At 36.1% G+C, this 17030-nt stretch overlaps 1 protein-coding gene across 5 annotated transcripts in view; it reads right to left on the reverse strand.

The window, feature by feature from the left end:
- Nucleotides 1-2685: 2685 nt before the first annotated feature.
- Nucleotides 2686-17030, reverse strand: part of dtna (dystrobrevin, alpha) — a 33499-nt gene continuing 19154 nt past the window's right edge. For 2 of the 5 annotated variants that reach the window (XM_086083584.1, XM_086083599.1), the window contains 11 exons: nucleotides 15142-15237; nucleotides 13436-13517; nucleotides 11322-11419; nucleotides 9055-9168; nucleotides 8720-8816; nucleotides 7583-7606; nucleotides 6532-6691; nucleotides 6361-6450; nucleotides 4846-5075; nucleotides 4606-4644; nucleotides 2686-3625 (listed from right to left, as the gene is read on the reverse strand). In XM_086083584.1, coding sequence (XP_085939710.1) covers nucleotides 4627-4644; nucleotides 4846-5075; nucleotides 6361-6450; nucleotides 6532-6691; nucleotides 7583-7606; nucleotides 8720-8816; nucleotides 9055-9168; nucleotides 11322-11419; nucleotides 13436-13517; nucleotides 15142-15237 — 1009 coding nt within the window. In that variant the 3' untranslated portion in view covers nucleotides 2686-3625; nucleotides 4606-4626. The remainder of the gene's footprint in view (nucleotides 3626-4605; nucleotides 4645-4845; nucleotides 5076-6360; nucleotides 6451-6531; nucleotides 6692-7582; nucleotides 7607-8719; nucleotides 8817-9054; nucleotides 9169-11321; nucleotides 11420-13435; nucleotides 13518-15141; nucleotides 15238-17030) is intronic. The other 3 variants (XM_086083592.1, XM_086083608.1, XM_086083616.1) reach the window with 3 other exon arrangements.

Here is a 17030-nt window from a genome sequence, read left to right on the forward strand (position 1 = left end):
TATTATTAAGTGGCGACTGACATGTCGAATAATATGCAGGTTAAAAATGTGTCTTTAATAGAAAAACAAAATGTAGTGCGCTACGTAGGTCTGATTCTAAATAGTAAACTTATATAGTGTCTGATTTTAAATGCTCCATTTAAAAACACGAGAAGAAGACACTCACAATGAACACCAGGGAGCAGTAGTGTGTCCCCTACAGACAGCTTGCAGTGCGTTTACGACAGCTAATAAATGTGCACTGCTTAGGCAGAGCAGCTCAAGTGTGTCGTGCTTGAAATGAAATAGAAAGGAGTTCCCGGGCAAGAATTATGGATGGTGTCAACACTTTATTATGCATCACCGCCACATGCAAGAAAAAAAAGAAGAAGAAAGGAAAACAGACACGCACACATACACAGGAAGAACTTTGTGGTTAATCCAAACTATAGACACCACAGCACATATTTTATGATTTTATGTCATGAAAAAGAGAAGCCGAGCTGTGTTTTGCACGGATCTTTTTTATTGAAGTCTTCAGTGCAGTAACCAAAATACACATTAGCTCCTCGATCCGCTCACAACATCCTGCTTACGTCAACACTTGTATGGACAGCAGGCAAATCTAACAACAGTTTACATTGACTTAAAAGCGGGTGGAGCACATGAAACAATTACAAAAGATGGGGCAGCATTAAATTAAAAACCTGATTGTAAACCTGTTCAGTGCTCAAAGTGAATTTGTTTTTTCCCCCTTTTATTATTTTACATAATTTACAGTATTTCCTCAAATAGCGGCCATCACAACTGGAATTATTCTCAGTTCATAGACACTATTGTTTCAGTTTACTGCTGAGCCCATTGGAACTCTGTCGTTAATCAAAACAGCAGCACTTAGAGAGGCACAAACAGTACCTCAGATGAATTCAAGTCTTTTCTTTTTGGTGATTTTTGTGATAGTATTATACAATTTACATGATTCCCTCAAATAACGGCCATGCCCCTAATAGATGCCATGCCCAAATAAGTCTACTCAGAAAAAATAAACACCTAAAATGAATGCCCCCCCCCCCCAAAAAAGGTAATAAAATATAGGTAGTGAGTGTCATTAAATTAGTTCAGCTAAGTCCATTTAAAATATGTTTCCAACCAAAACAGCAGCACCCACAGAAGCACATAGACTATATTTTCCAAATAATTAAAATCGCTTATGTTTCCATTTTGCTCATTTTTGTGAGAATATTCTATATATTATTTCCTTAAATAGCGGCATTTCCCAAATTAGTCACCAGGTCAGCGCAGGACAAATAAATGCCCTCTCATATTGATGCATTTTACCCCCATCATCAACTATTTACTGATTTCAGTTCAAAGACACTCTTGTTCACATATAAACATTTTAGGAGATAACTGCTGGGCCCATTTGGACCCTGTTGCTAACCAAAACAGTAGCAAAAAAAAAAATAATCTCAGATGAATTCAATTGCAGAGTCTTATCACACGTAGCATTCAAAAAGATCTTACACTTTGTTGAGACGATTAGCATTCAAGTTTTGGTTTTAACTCTAGTTTCACGTGACACACTGTCTTCCCAATCTGTGGTTAGGTAGTTGCCACCATGAGCGGAAATAACTGTAATTTATCACATGACAGTAATTACAGTACATTCTTTAACTACACCTTCGATTTTACAGTGTTTCTTTTCCAGTGAAAAGGACTCCCATTGCATTTGAATGTGAGCTACATGCTGCAATGACGGCTTGACTGAACTCCATTGAAATGTCATCCAAGAAGCTAAGGCAGTGTGCGTTATCATCACTAATGCATCAAATAAAGGTTCCAGAAACAACACACAACAATAAGAATAAGAAATAAAAGGAAATACAGTACAGTGGAACCTCAGTTTTCATATGTCCCAAATGGGTCTTTGATAGATGTAAAAGTGATGTTAAATGTTCATTTAACCATTAGCATATCAGTATATATTCTCTATATGTAATTTTTGTTAATATTTCTGTGTGGCGAGAACAGATTAATTTCCTCTGGAAAATACTGCTTCAGTTTTCCTTAGATTCATTTTTAGTTACATTATTTGGAACTGATAACTGATCTATTACGAAAACCAGTGTTTTAAGTGGAAAAAAAAGTGTGTATATATATTAAGGGTGTGCCCAAAAAATCGATTCTCATTTAATACGATTCAGAATCGATTTTAACTGTCCCCAAATCTATTTTATTTAAATTATTTTATAATGTCTTGCTTTTGTCTGTATGTGCCTTTATTTGGAGCGCTGTTCATGTTGTACCCGGTTTGGCCACTTAGGGGCGGTGTCGTTCCACGTGGTCTAATACACTGTTGTAGCCACATTAGAGAGTAGAAGGAAAAAGTGACGATCAAGTTATTCCAATAAAAGTTATTTTTTTGCAGCGTGGAGCCGTTCTTTTGAGTGACAGAAGTGCCGCAAGTAGCGCGCTAATTAAGATTAGCGAGTCAGACTGGAGTAGATCATTACAATTCCTTGCACATCTACAGATTTAATCAAAAATCATTGTTAATCAAATCATTTTGAATCAAAAATCGTTCTTAATCGGAAATCGATTCTGAATCGAATCGCAGATCCAAAAATTGGAATCGAATCATGAGACATTCAAAGATTCCCACCCTAATATATATATATATATATATATATATATATATATATATATATATATATATATATATATATATATATATATATATATATATATGGCAACCCAAGATGGCCGCCGCTGGCTTCACTTCTCGCTTCAGCATGAGTAGCACAGTTTTTTTTTTGTTGTTTTTTTTACATCAGTGCTGTATCAGCCTGCAAATCAACCCCATAGACCGTCCTCTTTTTTTAAGCTTTGAGCCAGGACAGCATAGTAGCGTTTTTATTTCACTTTCTTAACTCAAGAGTTATGGTTGTACGTGCACGCGTTCGGGTCTGCTAGCATCACATTTACAGCGGCCGACTTGAATGACGTATGCGCGCTCCTCGTCAAACACAGCTCCATACGTAAACTGGATTAAGCGTGCGCATGGTGATGTGATGAGCGCAGGACTTCCATACTATATGTAAATCCGTGGATTAGCGGCGCTCACCAGAACAGCTTTTTGGGACAAGAAAACATGCATTGTCAAGCGTACCGGAACGCTGACAGTGCGTTCTTTGCACGTTGAGAAGTACCTGGACTCAAGGGAGATTTTTAGAAGTGCTTAAAACACTGACAAAAACTGAGATTGCAGTGTCGTGGGAAAATCTGACCAGGTTGATATTGTGTATTTAAAAATACAACTCAAACTTAATTGTATTGTATCATAACTCATATGAGACACAGACACCACAGTACATTTCTACATTGGCTTAACAAGTCAAACACAAAGCGAAAAAGAAAAAAAAAGAATCACGTGGTTGATATGGCACCTGTGGTATAATAATCGTAGAGCGCTCGGTGATTAATAATCTCTTGAGTTTTGTTCACCGGCTCACAGTTTCACCTTAAATATGAGGTTGGTTAAAAATATATAGATTCTTTACACAAATGTATATTCTAAGCTATAGGATCCTGGCCAGTGTCATTGTGTCCAGTGTCGTCACTTGTTGTTGCTTTTGATATTGCCTGCCTGCCAACAAGAACACAATGTTAATAGAATCACAGTATGCAACAATATTCAACATTTTAATTTCAAACATACAGTAGTCATAGAAGTAGCATTAAGATGAAGGGTTAAAAAGAGGTACTTTTTATGTAGTGTATAGTAAAAATAATTGTAAATAAAAAAATAAAAATATATATATAATAATATGTTTCCCGTTTTATTGAGATTTTTGTTAAAAAAATCCTGGTGAGAAAAATGATTTTATTAATTTTTTTATTCATCCATATCCATTTTCTTCGAGTTGTGGTGGCACCAACCTAAGCAGGGAAGCCCAGACTTCCCCGTCTCCACCCAAAAGCCCCTCAAATATTATTTTATTTATCATTAAAACATTAAAATTAAACATTTGTCATTGTTCCTTCATTATTTTAATTGTAATTATCTTTGAAAAAACTATTCTCCTGTTGAAAAAATAACTGCCGATTAAAAATAGTTTTAAAAAAATCGATGTAAATGTTTTAAATATTATCACAATAAAAAATTAAATATAAATATTTTAATATATACAAAAAATGAAAAAAATATATAATTGTAATAAAAAAAAAAACTACTGTATATACAATATAAAACATTTAGCAGTTTATTTAGATTTTAAAAAACGGGGGGAAAATCTATGTTTCATTTATGGAAATAAAAAAAATATGCTAAAAATAATAAATGTTTTATAAAAAAAAAAAAAACATAAATAATCTAATATTTCCATTTCAATTATTTCAAAAAAATGAAATTATGGCACCATTTCTGAAAAAAAAATATGTCCAATATTTTTTTTTTAAATCCCACTAAACTGTTTAAAAATTAAAATAAAATATGGTTTAATTTACATTTTTAAAGCTAAAAATGAATTGGTGAGCTAACAATTGATATATATTTAAAATCAAATTTGTGTTTAAAATTGTTTTTTTTTATATACGTATAGACCGAGTAATAGAGTGCATATTCACCAGTGTCCTGGATCCTCACTGTCACTGCTGAAGCGTCATCTGTGGCACAAAGTGAACACCAACAATACACACAGCCGGTTAGAACCCTATTTTCTTGAGTGTGTAGTTCACTTGAGTAAATAAATGAAAATATAATAAAAGAATCCTTAGTATACGCCCGGTTTGCTCTACAGTTGAGTAAACAAACCAAACGAAGAAATACGCTATTCAGGTAGCCATTTTCTGTAACGAAGATCTCACCATGCAGGCTTTGTCCGGCTCCTGCCTGTGCTTCATGAGTTCCTCGAACTTGAGCTCGTCTTCCAGCTGCCGCTCCAGGTCGTTCCCGTAACGTTCCTCCTTATGCTCCGTGGCGGCGATCCTGGGCTTGAAACTGAGAAAGGGATCTGAGGTTGATGTTGTTGTTGCTTCAAACGTGTCGCCACGACCCAGGTCGGAATCCACAGTGCTCTCAGTTTCGCTGCCGCCCTCTGAGAGACAACATGGCAGATGATAGAAATATTTGAATTGTGAGTGAACAAAGAACATAATATACAACAGTGAGGGATGCAACTAATGATTATTTTGGTAAAAAAATGTTCATCTTGTTTTCTAATTCTTACAGTCACATTTTTGTTTTGTTTACATTTGCCAGTTTCAGCGTCCACTGCCGCCAAGCGTCCTCATTTTAATAATTGACTAATCTGTGGGTTATTTTGTTGATTAATCGATGAATCGGGGAAAAAAAATTCTGCTGGTCTTCTGAGAAAGGCAGCAGTGTTTTAATGTTACCGCATCGGGTTCCCGCGACTTTCTTTTCCATCATGAGAGCGCATATTGTCTCGCTCTCGTTCTGTCTCTCCTGCTGTATTTGGGCTCACTTGGTCTTGCGCTTCCTTTATAGTGCGCCCCCTTGTGATCTGATGGATAAGCCGCACCTTTGTATTAGCCGCAGGGTGGAATGCAAGTGGAAAAAGTAGCTGCTTATAGTCGAGAAATTACTGTAGTTAAAGTAAACGAAAAGAAAAACAGTGACAAATTGTATTTCTCTTGGCTAGATAGTCTTTGGTAAAGACTGTTGATCAGCTTTTTTGTTTTTTTGTGTGTCTTTTGCTTTTTTTTAAGGAGTAAAAATTAGAAATTGGGTATTTTTTTATGTTGTAGTGGGTTTCATGTAGCTTATACATTTGTATTTTAATTCATGGTTAAATATGAGTTGTCATTAAAAATGATTTGTAATGTATGAAAAAGGTGTTGACCCAATAAAAAGAGTTTCAAAAAAGAAAAACAGTGACTCTAACGATTATTTTAAATCATTCACTGCCATTGATGCCTATAAACGTCAAAAATTAATTTAAACTATTTTTATAAATTTAAAATGTTTTCCACTTTTGTTAGCAAGAGTATGAAAACCTAGATATTTAAAAAAAATAATCTTTAAAAGAAAAAAAGAAAAGATTATTCAAAATTAGGCGATTACATTTTTTAAATTGTAATTAATCGCATGACTTCAATAACGTGTGGGCCGCAGGGGTAGGGGTGCGAGTGTCGGAACGCGGCCAGCAGTGGCCGGAAACGGCGCTGATGTGTAAAACCCGGAAGTCGGAAGTCCGTGGCATCTACCCCATAGTAAAGATAATTAGTGTAGAGGGTGAGTGGTAGCAATGCGGTAAAACTAGCCATAATCTTTTGCAGTTTTCGTTGAAGACTAAAAACTAAAATGGCTGCCAAAAACAAGACTGTTAAGATTAGGCGCGCCGGCCATTTTAGTTGTACCTGAATTCAACTCTTTGACCAGCGATGACATTGTGTTGGTAATGGAGTCAGCAGCGATGAGGAGGTCGTTTCTCAAATTTCTCCTGGGACCTTTGACGGAGCAGACGGGAAAATATTGACCTCACATGTTACCACATTGCATTCTTTTGGAATGGAACCTAGATGCGTCACCCTGAGCAAAGGCCTCCTGAACGTCGCCCCCTACGCCCATGAGGGAGTCCTGAGGTGTGTGAGTCGGGGTGGTGCCGGCCGAGTCCGAGTGGATTGGCGTGGGGATGGACCTGCTGACGGTGTGACTGGGGGACGACCGTGGAGAGCCGGGACCCTGAGTCTGCGACACAAAACATCACATGAGGACATCTTTGTCGTAGCAAGTGAGAGTTGAGGAAATAATTGTTTGATCCCTTGCTGAACATGAAAAACGTGATGTTTTGGGGATGTTTTTTTTTTTTTAATGAGAAAAACAACACTGTTCAGTTAAACCTTAGAAAAACATACAATAATGTCACTATTAAATATGTTTTTGTAACTTGCAAATTCAGCAAGGGCTAACAAAATGATTTCCCTCCAGTATTGTGTTAAACTCAGAGTATGCGTTAAGCACAGGTTAGAAACACGCAGTAGGTGCAGTCGGTTATGTCAATCTACATGCACTTGTCTAGTTCTCCTGTTACGAGGTGTGGTTGCCTTGAATGAACGCCTCGTACCTGAGAAACAGCATAAGGTCAAACCGTACTTCCTCAAACAGTGGCCTCCAATTGTAATAATAGTCACCAAAGTAAATGACTGCCACATTTCAAATGTTTTTGTAAATTTTTAAAATCTATAATGATGCACGACTACCATCATGCTTTTGTAAATAACAAAAATACTATTCAAAAAATTATTTACATTATATTTTGTATTTGTGGAAAAACATTTACAAGTTTTATGTGATTTTTTTGTTTAAATTTTGTCGACTACAAATTTAAACTTAAAGGTCTCCCTTACGTTAAAACACAGCCCCCCAAAATGCGCCTCATATTCCACAGTAGAGTAAATAAATCAGCCACTATGAGGAACTCGATTAGACTAGATATTGACATTATCCTGACACTAAAATCGTAACCGTTTATCAATTTATTTTTGATACAAGACGCTCACCTGGCAACAATAAACATGTTTCTTTTTTTCAAAACATGCGCTAAATCGTTTTCTCCTCCCTCACACTTTTTGCACTTACAGCTTGTTTCTGTTCCTCAGCTAGCTGTGAAAAACAACAACAACAACAACAACCGCATTACGTTAAGGTTCATTTGGATCTACTTCTTTTCTTTTTTTCCCCCCAAAAAATATTATTTAAAAAAATGTCTTGGTTTTCATACTCTTGTTAACAAAAGTGGAAAAAAATGTTAAACTAATAAAAATAGTTCAAATGAATTTTTGACATTTATAGGCGTCAATAGCAGTGAATGAGTTAATCATGTGTTTTTGGGGAACTGGGAGACATGTGAGTATGGAGGACTAAAAAGTGAAAATAAAAATGGATATAAAAAATATAATTCAAAAATTAAATACAGAAAAATAATGTGCATGGAAATAAAAACATTTTTTTTTTATATGAATTAAGAAATAAAAGTAAAATATTGTTTGTTTGTTTATAAATGTGATTAAAAATACAAATAAATACAAAACAAAACGAATTAAATGTCAAACAATAACTAAAAACGCTCTGCTCTCACATTTATTTCATGCTGCAGACGCTGTCAGCATGAAATGTGTCATGCAATGTTATTCAAATTAGGGGGCGGTTCCATGTGTGTCTTGGGCGAGCACAGTCACTTGCAAAGTATGCAAGTAAGGTGCAATGCTTAATCGATTAATGGAGAACTAATCAGTTATCAAATTAACATATATATTTTTTTATTAAATTTTTTTATTTTGTTATTTATTTATTTATTTATAACTGTTCGGAATTGCTGCATTGTGCCGAAAAAATATTTTAAAAACTCTTCAGTTGGTCAACCCCGCCTTCCAAAATGAGCTGCTCACCCGTGTCCCTATTGAGTATATGTACTACAGAAATGGATGCATGGTTATCTTCACAGATTGTTGAAATGTTATTAAAAATTGCCTGTACGGTTGCCATAGACCCATTTTTATGATGATACATTTGACTCTGGAGCAGATTTTTAGGAAATATTGCCAGAGTAATTCATTACGCGCCACTACCTGAAAATACCAAACACAAAATGGCCCAATTTGAATGTTATTTCAACCGTAGCTTCTCAACACGGAACAAAATGTATAAAAAAAAAAACGTTCCCCCCGACTTCACGGAAGCACGGTGAAAAAGATGGAGGGCTCTTGTCTGCGCTACCTTGAGAAGCGTCATTAGCTGCTCCAGCTGCACCATGAGCTCCCTGCGACTCTCCTGCAGACTCGACATTCTCTGCTCAAGCTCATCTTTGCGTTGCCTGACAGGGAAAAGAAAAAAGAAAAAAAAGTACAGATTGATGACACCATTATGTCACATCCATACAGACTAAGTAAAGCAAGTTACAATCGGCACTTAACTCTTTCTAACTGTAAAGAAGACAGAATGCGAATTCTCCTACATATCTGTATATAAGCACTTAAAATCAGTTTTCCATAATATGCCCCCCTATCCCCTTCAAATTGATGAATTGTGGTGGAACGGCGTGTTCTGCTTACCTGAGAAGTCGTAACTCAGTCAGCAGAGCGGGGTTCTGCTGACCCCTGTCAGGCGGCGCCTGCGAGGCCTCCTCGTGCTGGAGGCGCAGTCGTTGAATTTCCTGCAAGATTTCTCTGTGTGACACGCAAACAGACTTTTTTCAACAAAAAAAGTGTCAAATTGATGACACAATGCGCACCGTGGAGACTCTTTTAGTGGTGTGATTTAGAAATAATGACTGTTACGAGGGTCAAGCGGAGCTCCCGCCAGGATGATTGATGGATGAATGTGCAATTTTATAGACTTGGCTGTGTGTAGGTGGCAACGTTGCCAGGAAGATTATGCAGTGTTTACACTTTACAGACAAAATATAGAGATATTATCTTACATTTGAGACTCTAGAATCATGTGATGTCTCCAAATTTAACAATTTTCTTTTATTTATTTATTGGGACGGGGGGGGGGGGGTATAAATGAAAAGCTAGAATATAATAATAATAATAATAATAATTATTATTATTATTATTATAAATTTAAATAAAGTCTTTTTGGGGGGTTATAATGAAAAGCTACAATAATAATAATAATAATAATGATTATTAATATTATTATGTGATGTCTCTAAGCCAAATTTAGATAAAGTCTTTCTTTTTGGGGGGGTATAATGAAAATAATAATCATAATCATAATCATAATCATAATAATAATAATTATTATTATACTTTTGCTCCTTTGAAAAGTGGGTGGCTTAAAAAAAAAGGTGCTCTGTCTTGAGTTGCTTAACACATCTAGATATAAAGACTAAAATAAAAACAGGAATTCTGAACTTTTGTCTTTTGTATTCCTGTTTTGATCTGAAACCCAAATGTTACAACAAAAACAAAGGAATGAACCTTGCTGTCATACTTTTATGGTGGACTTTAATTAACTTCCGCTGCGAATTGGCACTATATACAGTAGATCAAATTGAATTTAATTAAACTTGATAAAAACACACACAAATAAATACATGATAATAATGTTCAGAGATGTATTATGATTTATTGTACAACGCTCAAGGGAGTCATTTGAGTTACTACCTTAAGGACACAAAATACAAACCCTTTGACCTTTTTTTGTCTTTTCTTTTTTTTTTCTTTTTTTTAGAACATTTCAGGTTCAAAACATAGTTTGAGAGGTCTGCTTGTCCAAGCCTCAACTTAGTTTGAGCTGCTGTGAATTCAACTAAAAACAACAAGGCCATGGGTGTATTTCACAAAGCAGGTTTAGTTAGAAACCTGGGTCAAGAAACCCTGAAATGTGGGAAACTCTGCGTTTTCCGTTTCAGAAAGGGAGGTAACTGAAACCAGAGAAAAAGTGGTAACTCTAGCCTGTTTCATAAAAAGAGGTCATTTAAGCACTCAGTCAGTTACCGTAGTAACATGTTCCATGAATCTGGTCGGTTGCAGGTTTTTCACAATGAACCTCGAGGTTTTCTCTGTCCTCGCCACCTTTCAGCTGCATTCTGACATTTCATTTCCTCATTCATAAAGTCCGCTGCGGCGAGTTTTTGCGTAAATACGCCTATAGTCTATAGCGTAAATTCCACTTTTGTCACAAACATGGCGTGTTTTTTTCACAATGACCCTATTGATGAAGGTGCCGCAATATTGCGCAGGGAATTAAATATTCGTAGCAAGATTGTTGTCAGACCGCGCATAGATATGCTGTCATTTCCGGACAGTTATCTTTTTGAGCGGTACCTTTTCACATCACAGTCCATCACCGACATACACAACTAATTCCGTCCTTACATTTGCAACATTACCAGCCGTAGTCATCACGGCATATATTGTGTGTTGTGTTTTTTCTTCTTCTTATAACCGTTTGAATAATGTTTTTATATTTCATCTTAAGTCAAATGCGCTTCTCCCCCGCAGGATTGCGCCTAAATGAAATGAACTAATGAGTTACCATTCAAGATGTTTCCCCTGTAATAATATTGTGATTGGGACTACATTTAAATTTACGCGTTGACCCCACACCCGAGCAGCAACGTTCTCCCACGCCGCCTTCCTCTACGGGAAACCGCTGCCGTGTTGCACTTTTTGTCTAAAGACATGTATGCACTGCGCTTCCCCGTTGCCATGGTGACTCGACGAATCGGGGCTCCATTGATGTGGACTTTTTAGTGTAGTGGCAGTTTCCTATCTCAGGGCATGCCAACTCGCTGTTCAGGGTTCGTCTCGGTGTTTGTTGAACATGCTTTGTGAAATGGACCCCAGCTCGGGGCGTTCCAATCCCTCACCTGTTTTTACTCTCCAGCTCGGCAATGAGCTGCCTCTGCTGTTTGTTGGCGTCCAGAGAGCACGGCGGGTCTGCGGGAACTCTGTGCTGCTGTTGAGCCTGAAGCACAGACACTGTGTCAACCGCTCTATTTTGTTCACACAAACAACGAAAGACAAGAACGTTAAGTGCACACGGTAACTTCAACTAGAGTGTACACAGCAAAATCACCAGTGTTAGATTAACACTGAGAGTGTTAAATCTAACACTATAAAAGTGTTTATATGTGTCCACACCAATGAGTGTAAATGTGACACTTTTCAAAGTGTTACTTCTTTCACACTTTACCACTGTTACTACAACACTGTATAGTGTTAAAAAATCTAAACTGGAAAACACTGAGTAGTATTGAAAGTAAACAGTAGGGGTGGGAATCTGAATGTCTCACGATTCGATTCCGATTTTTGGGTCTGCGATTTGATTCAGAATCGATTTTCGATTCAAAATGATTTGATTGACAATGATTTTTGCTTCAATCTATAGATGTGCAAGGAATTGTAATGATCTACTACAGTCTGACTCGCTAATGCTAATTAGCGCGCTACTCGCGGCACTTTTATCACTCAAAAGAATGGCTCCACACTGCAAAAAAACAACTTTTATTGGAATAATTTGATCGTGACTGTTTCCTTCTACACTCTAATGTGGCTCAAATTTAACAGTGTATTAGACCACGCGGAACCACACTGCCCCTAGGTGGCCAAATCGGGTACAACATGAACAGCGCTCCAAATAAAGGCACACAAAGACAAAGGCAAGACAGTATAAAATAATTTAAATAAAATCGATTCTGAATCGTTCTAAATGAGAATTGCGATTCAGAATCAAACTTTTATTTTTGGAAAAAAATAAGTACAGTATTTTTTCAAAAATATTGTTCTATTTTTTTTTTTAATGAATTTTATTTTTTATTTTTTTACAGAAAACTGCTTATTTTTAGAATAAAAAGCATAATATTATGAGAGTAAAGCTATATTTTGAAATTCACTTTCTTTCCTTGTTCTGACTAATTCTCAAAGGGGCAGGCTCCCCTGGGGTGATCATGGTGCAAAGCCAGTGGGGTGGGGAGGAGGTGTGTGTGTGTGTTTTTTTGTGTTTTTTTTTGCCGTACAAGATTAAAGTGTAATTGCACATCCCCTACAGTACATAGCAGTGGCGCCCTCATTGTCAGAGTGAGCAAGGAGTATTATCTCATTTACTGCCATTGACGGTTATAGACGTCAAATATTCATTTGAACTATTTCTATTAGTTTAAATTTTTTTCCCACTTTTTTTAACAAGAGTATGAAAACCTAGAATTAGTTTTTATTGTACATTTAGAACAGATATAAAATTTGTGATTAATTGTGAGTTAACTCGTAAAGTCATGCAATTAATTATCATTTTAATGGCCCGACACTCCTAATTTTTAATTGTAATTAATCGCATGACTTTAATAGTTAACTCACGATTAATCATAAATCTGTTTTTAAATGTACAATACCATTTTTTATAGGTTTTCATACTCTTGTTAACAAAAGTGGAAAAAAATGTTAAACTAATAGAAATAGTTCAAATTAATTTTTGACGTCAATAGCCGTCAATGGCATTGAATGAGTTATCTACTTGTGTACTTATAACAGTTTTATAGATAATTGGTACCATTTTAACATCATGCCTGAGTGTTGGGGGAGAGGGGGACGAGTATATTTTCTTCTTCCTTGGGGCGTCACTGAGAAGCAAATAGTTGAGAAGCACTTGCTTAATATTATCCTGCCAAAATAAAGTACACATTTATTCTTATAAATATGACTTTTTTTAGTCTAAAACATTACCATGGTTTTTTTATGCAAAAAAGTATGCATTTGTTTTCACATCACAACTTTTTTCTTGATTAGCGGACAATTTTTTAGTTCCTATGAAATTTAGGGGTTCACATCGTCGTCATGTACATTTTATAACTTGTGCGTTTTCTAGGCATTTCTGACAGATTTTCTGTCTATTACATAACATTACATTCTTGGTAAGTGAGCAAACTTACAAACTTGGCAGGGGATCAAAGAATGATTTCCCCCAGAGTATGTTCATGTGTCTCACCGCAGCATCTGCAGCCAGGCGAGCAGCGTAGCGGGCGATGAGGCTGTGCTCCTCGTCTTGATGGTTGCTGCTCTCCAGCAAGCTGATGGAGTGGAAAATAGAGACGGCAATCACATTATGACACCTCGAATACACGGCAATGTACAGATTTGAAACAAGAAGTGCTGAATAGGACAAGAAAAAACACTCATAACCGCTGTATACACACAAGCAGATATGTTTCTCCGGAGTTACAAATTGAATATGGCTGCAGACATAATAGTGTAGCCAACTTCCATTAAGACGCAGACAGACATATTAGTGCACAAGCAGGCATCTCTATTTTTATTTTGTTGGTGAGTGTGGAAATAAACAGAGAGAGAGAGAGAGAGAGAGAGAGAGAGAGAGAGAGAGAGAGAGAGAGAGAGAGAGAGAGAGAGAGAGAGAGAGAAATTACATAACTTGTCTGACAAAAAAACATTTTAGTCCATGCAAAATGCAGCCAACTGCTATTGAATGTTACTTTATATGGAGACGAACCCATCAGTAATGTGAGCATTAATCAGCTCGCTACAAAAGCTCATCTGTCACAAGCATTTGCATTATGCAATGATAATGTGTATTATGAGAACACAACATGAGCCAAAAATGCTACCTCCTTCCATTTTAAACAGATTCTTAACTCATTCCCCACTAGGTGGAGAACTTCACTCTCGCCCTTCACGATCTGATTTATTATATACCACATTAAATGTGAGAATAAAGTTGCTGTGATATTCCTAGAAGAAAATAATAATAATGTTAAGTCATATCTATTAGGGGGAAAAGGCCAAATTTCAGAAAGAATGTAAAAAATAATAATTGAGAAAACGAGAATTTGCACAAAATTAGACTTGTGTTTTGAGAAAAAAAAGAATGTTGCTATAATAAAGTATTTTCCCTGAATAAATGTAAATCTTATGAAGAAGAAGAAAAGAGTCAGATTTGTGTTTGTTTTGCCTCCTCAAATATGAAAATAAAGATTTTAAATTGTGAGAAATGGCTGTTTTTTAGAAAAAAGCCCCCCAAGGAGAAAGTTGAATTCTTTCATGGCATAAGTTTAAATAAATAAAGTTGTTTTTTTAAGACAATAAAGTCATATTTTATTTTAGAAAAAATAATAATCTTAAGAGATAAAGTCAGATTGTTTTTGGTGACTTTATAAAATTACCACTTTATTAACTTTTTTTCATAATATTACAACAACATCAATCTCCTAATATCGCCCCCCCCCCCCCACCCCCCAATATCTGTGTCCACATAAATAGCCATATTTTCTGGGTGGTGAATGTTATATTTTTGGAAAATTGTTTGAAAGTCTTAAAGGCTGTATACCTTTTATTTCAAATCCAGACAAAATAATAAAAAAACTTTACAAATACTGTGTAGGCTACTTTTGAACGTCACTGTAGAATATGATCATGACGCATAGCATTGCTAAAACAAATCATGATGGTGTACGACTTTTTGCGCAGTACATTATTATTATTATATATATTATATAAATATATACTCTGTCCATTATGGTACATTTGTAGCTAATAGAGTGGCCAGTAAGTGCAAATCAATGAAAATGCTTTGGTGGTTGTAAGAAAAAAAAATAAAAAATACTATCCTTAAGTATGCATGCAGTGTTTTGACACAGTGATGTTACTCAGGGAAGGGCACACAGCAGCACACCCACTAACCATGTTTTGGGGTTGTTTTGAAGCAGTTTCACATAGAGGCCAATGAGAATGTGCTCGTCAGCGAGTCTGTCAACCGCATCCAGGTTGCAGTGTAACCTGGACGTGCGCAGGAGTTCATAAACAAAATAAATAATATAAAGAAAAGATGACATGTCAGGTGACAAAAGGAGAGCCTGCACATGAGCATAGAAGAAGAAAAAAAACAAACAAGAGATTTGAGGCGACGCCTGAAAAGCAGCCATTCATGGGTGACTGAAGAGGAACAAGGCCACAATATGTGTGCTTATGAAGGCCGGCGGCGTGATTAAGGACATGCCCTGCAGACACACTACATGCTGCATGCACTGTTTACACACTACACGTATCTACGCAGTGTTCCATCCTAAACTAGCTAATCCCATTTTATGAAACTCCTACGGTTGTCTAAAAGGGTTTTGAGACAAAACAAAAAACAAAAACTCAGAAGGGTGTCAGTGTTCATTATCCAAGTTCAATTTCCACCAGAAAGCTAACTACGCTAAACAAGCATGTGGTTTCATTTGATACCGTGAGCATTCAGCTACCAAACAATGGGCGCCCTCTTGTTAAACGTCAGAGAATTTGAGGCCAAGGTAAAGAAATCACAGGTGGTGCACATAATGAAGTGAACATTGGCTGAAGTCCACAGCCGCATCAGTTTCAGGCTCGTGCTAGCACGCACGCAAGCTAGCAACCACAGTTGTGACCTGTTGTTAAACTATTAAATTAGCTGTTTTCCCCTTAATGTGGACCAACAATTTGAATGATTCAGAATGTGGGCTGAACAGTGAAAAAACAATATTTGCTTTGAGCTCATTTTAACTTGGTTTTGGTGAGAACATTTCAGCTACGTTCCAATTCGCTTTGACCTTTGCTAGCAACTCCTCATTGTGCATTTTCTTTGTTTTTCTCTATTGTCTGCAGCCAGGTTGGCATTGTCAGTAAGCGTTTGTTCTCATTTCCCTAAATAAATAAAGGTTGAAAAAAATAAACATAAAAGATCCTCAATGAGAAAATTCAAAATATTATTTATTATTAGCTTTGTTGATCCTTGCAGCTGACTCCTATACTATAGAAGACAGAAATGTAAGTGTTCTGGGCCCGGTTGTTCAAAACTCGGTCATGCCTTTAACCACTGGTTAAAGTACGGCACTGTTATCATGTTGTTCAAAACTCTGTTAACTTTAACCGGCTGTTAATTTGCTGTTAGAGTTAACACACCTAGGGACCGCCGCTAACTTTTTAACAGTGTGGTTAACTCTGTGTTCGTGGCTAATGCTGCCTTCATGATGCCTGTTGAGCGCAAGAAAAAGAGAGTCTATCAAGGGCTTGACTTTGACATTGGTGATTATTCTGATGAAAAGTTACGCGCACGCTGCTGCTTAGCAGTAACACAAGAATAAAAACGTGTTTTTTAAGACTAGTTCTAAAAATGGACAGAAGGGGGCTTGCCCAACATTTAGTGGAAGGTGATTCCAAAGAAAAGTTACCTGTAATGTTTCTTGTTTGCTTTCACGTCAACAATCAAACAGACAACAACACTGTGACTAGCGGCTAATTATTTACGTTAAATTAATCAAAATTTAGTATTACTATATTATTATAATATTGTTTTTATTATTTTTTATTTAAAACAGTCATTACAAATATTAGTAATCATTACAAGTATTAGATTAAAAAATACACACATATTAGAAGTATTTAAATGCAAGAACAAAACAAATAAAAGCAATTCTATCAAAAATATTATTTAAAAAAAATACAAATCATTCAAAAATACAATTATGTTAGACAAAAAAATTGACAAAAATATGAGCAACAAAATCAAACAGAAACATGCACTATTCTATGCTACAAAAATATTGGCAAAA

The sequence above is a fragment of the Leptonotus elevatus genome, chromosome 1 (genome assembly GCF_054856555.1).
Source record: "Leptonotus elevatus isolate MCC_2025b chromosome 1, RoL_Lele_1.0, whole genome shotgun sequence".
Classification (NCBI taxonomy): Eukaryota; Metazoa; Chordata; class Actinopteri; order Syngnathiformes; family Syngnathidae; genus Leptonotus; species Leptonotus elevatus.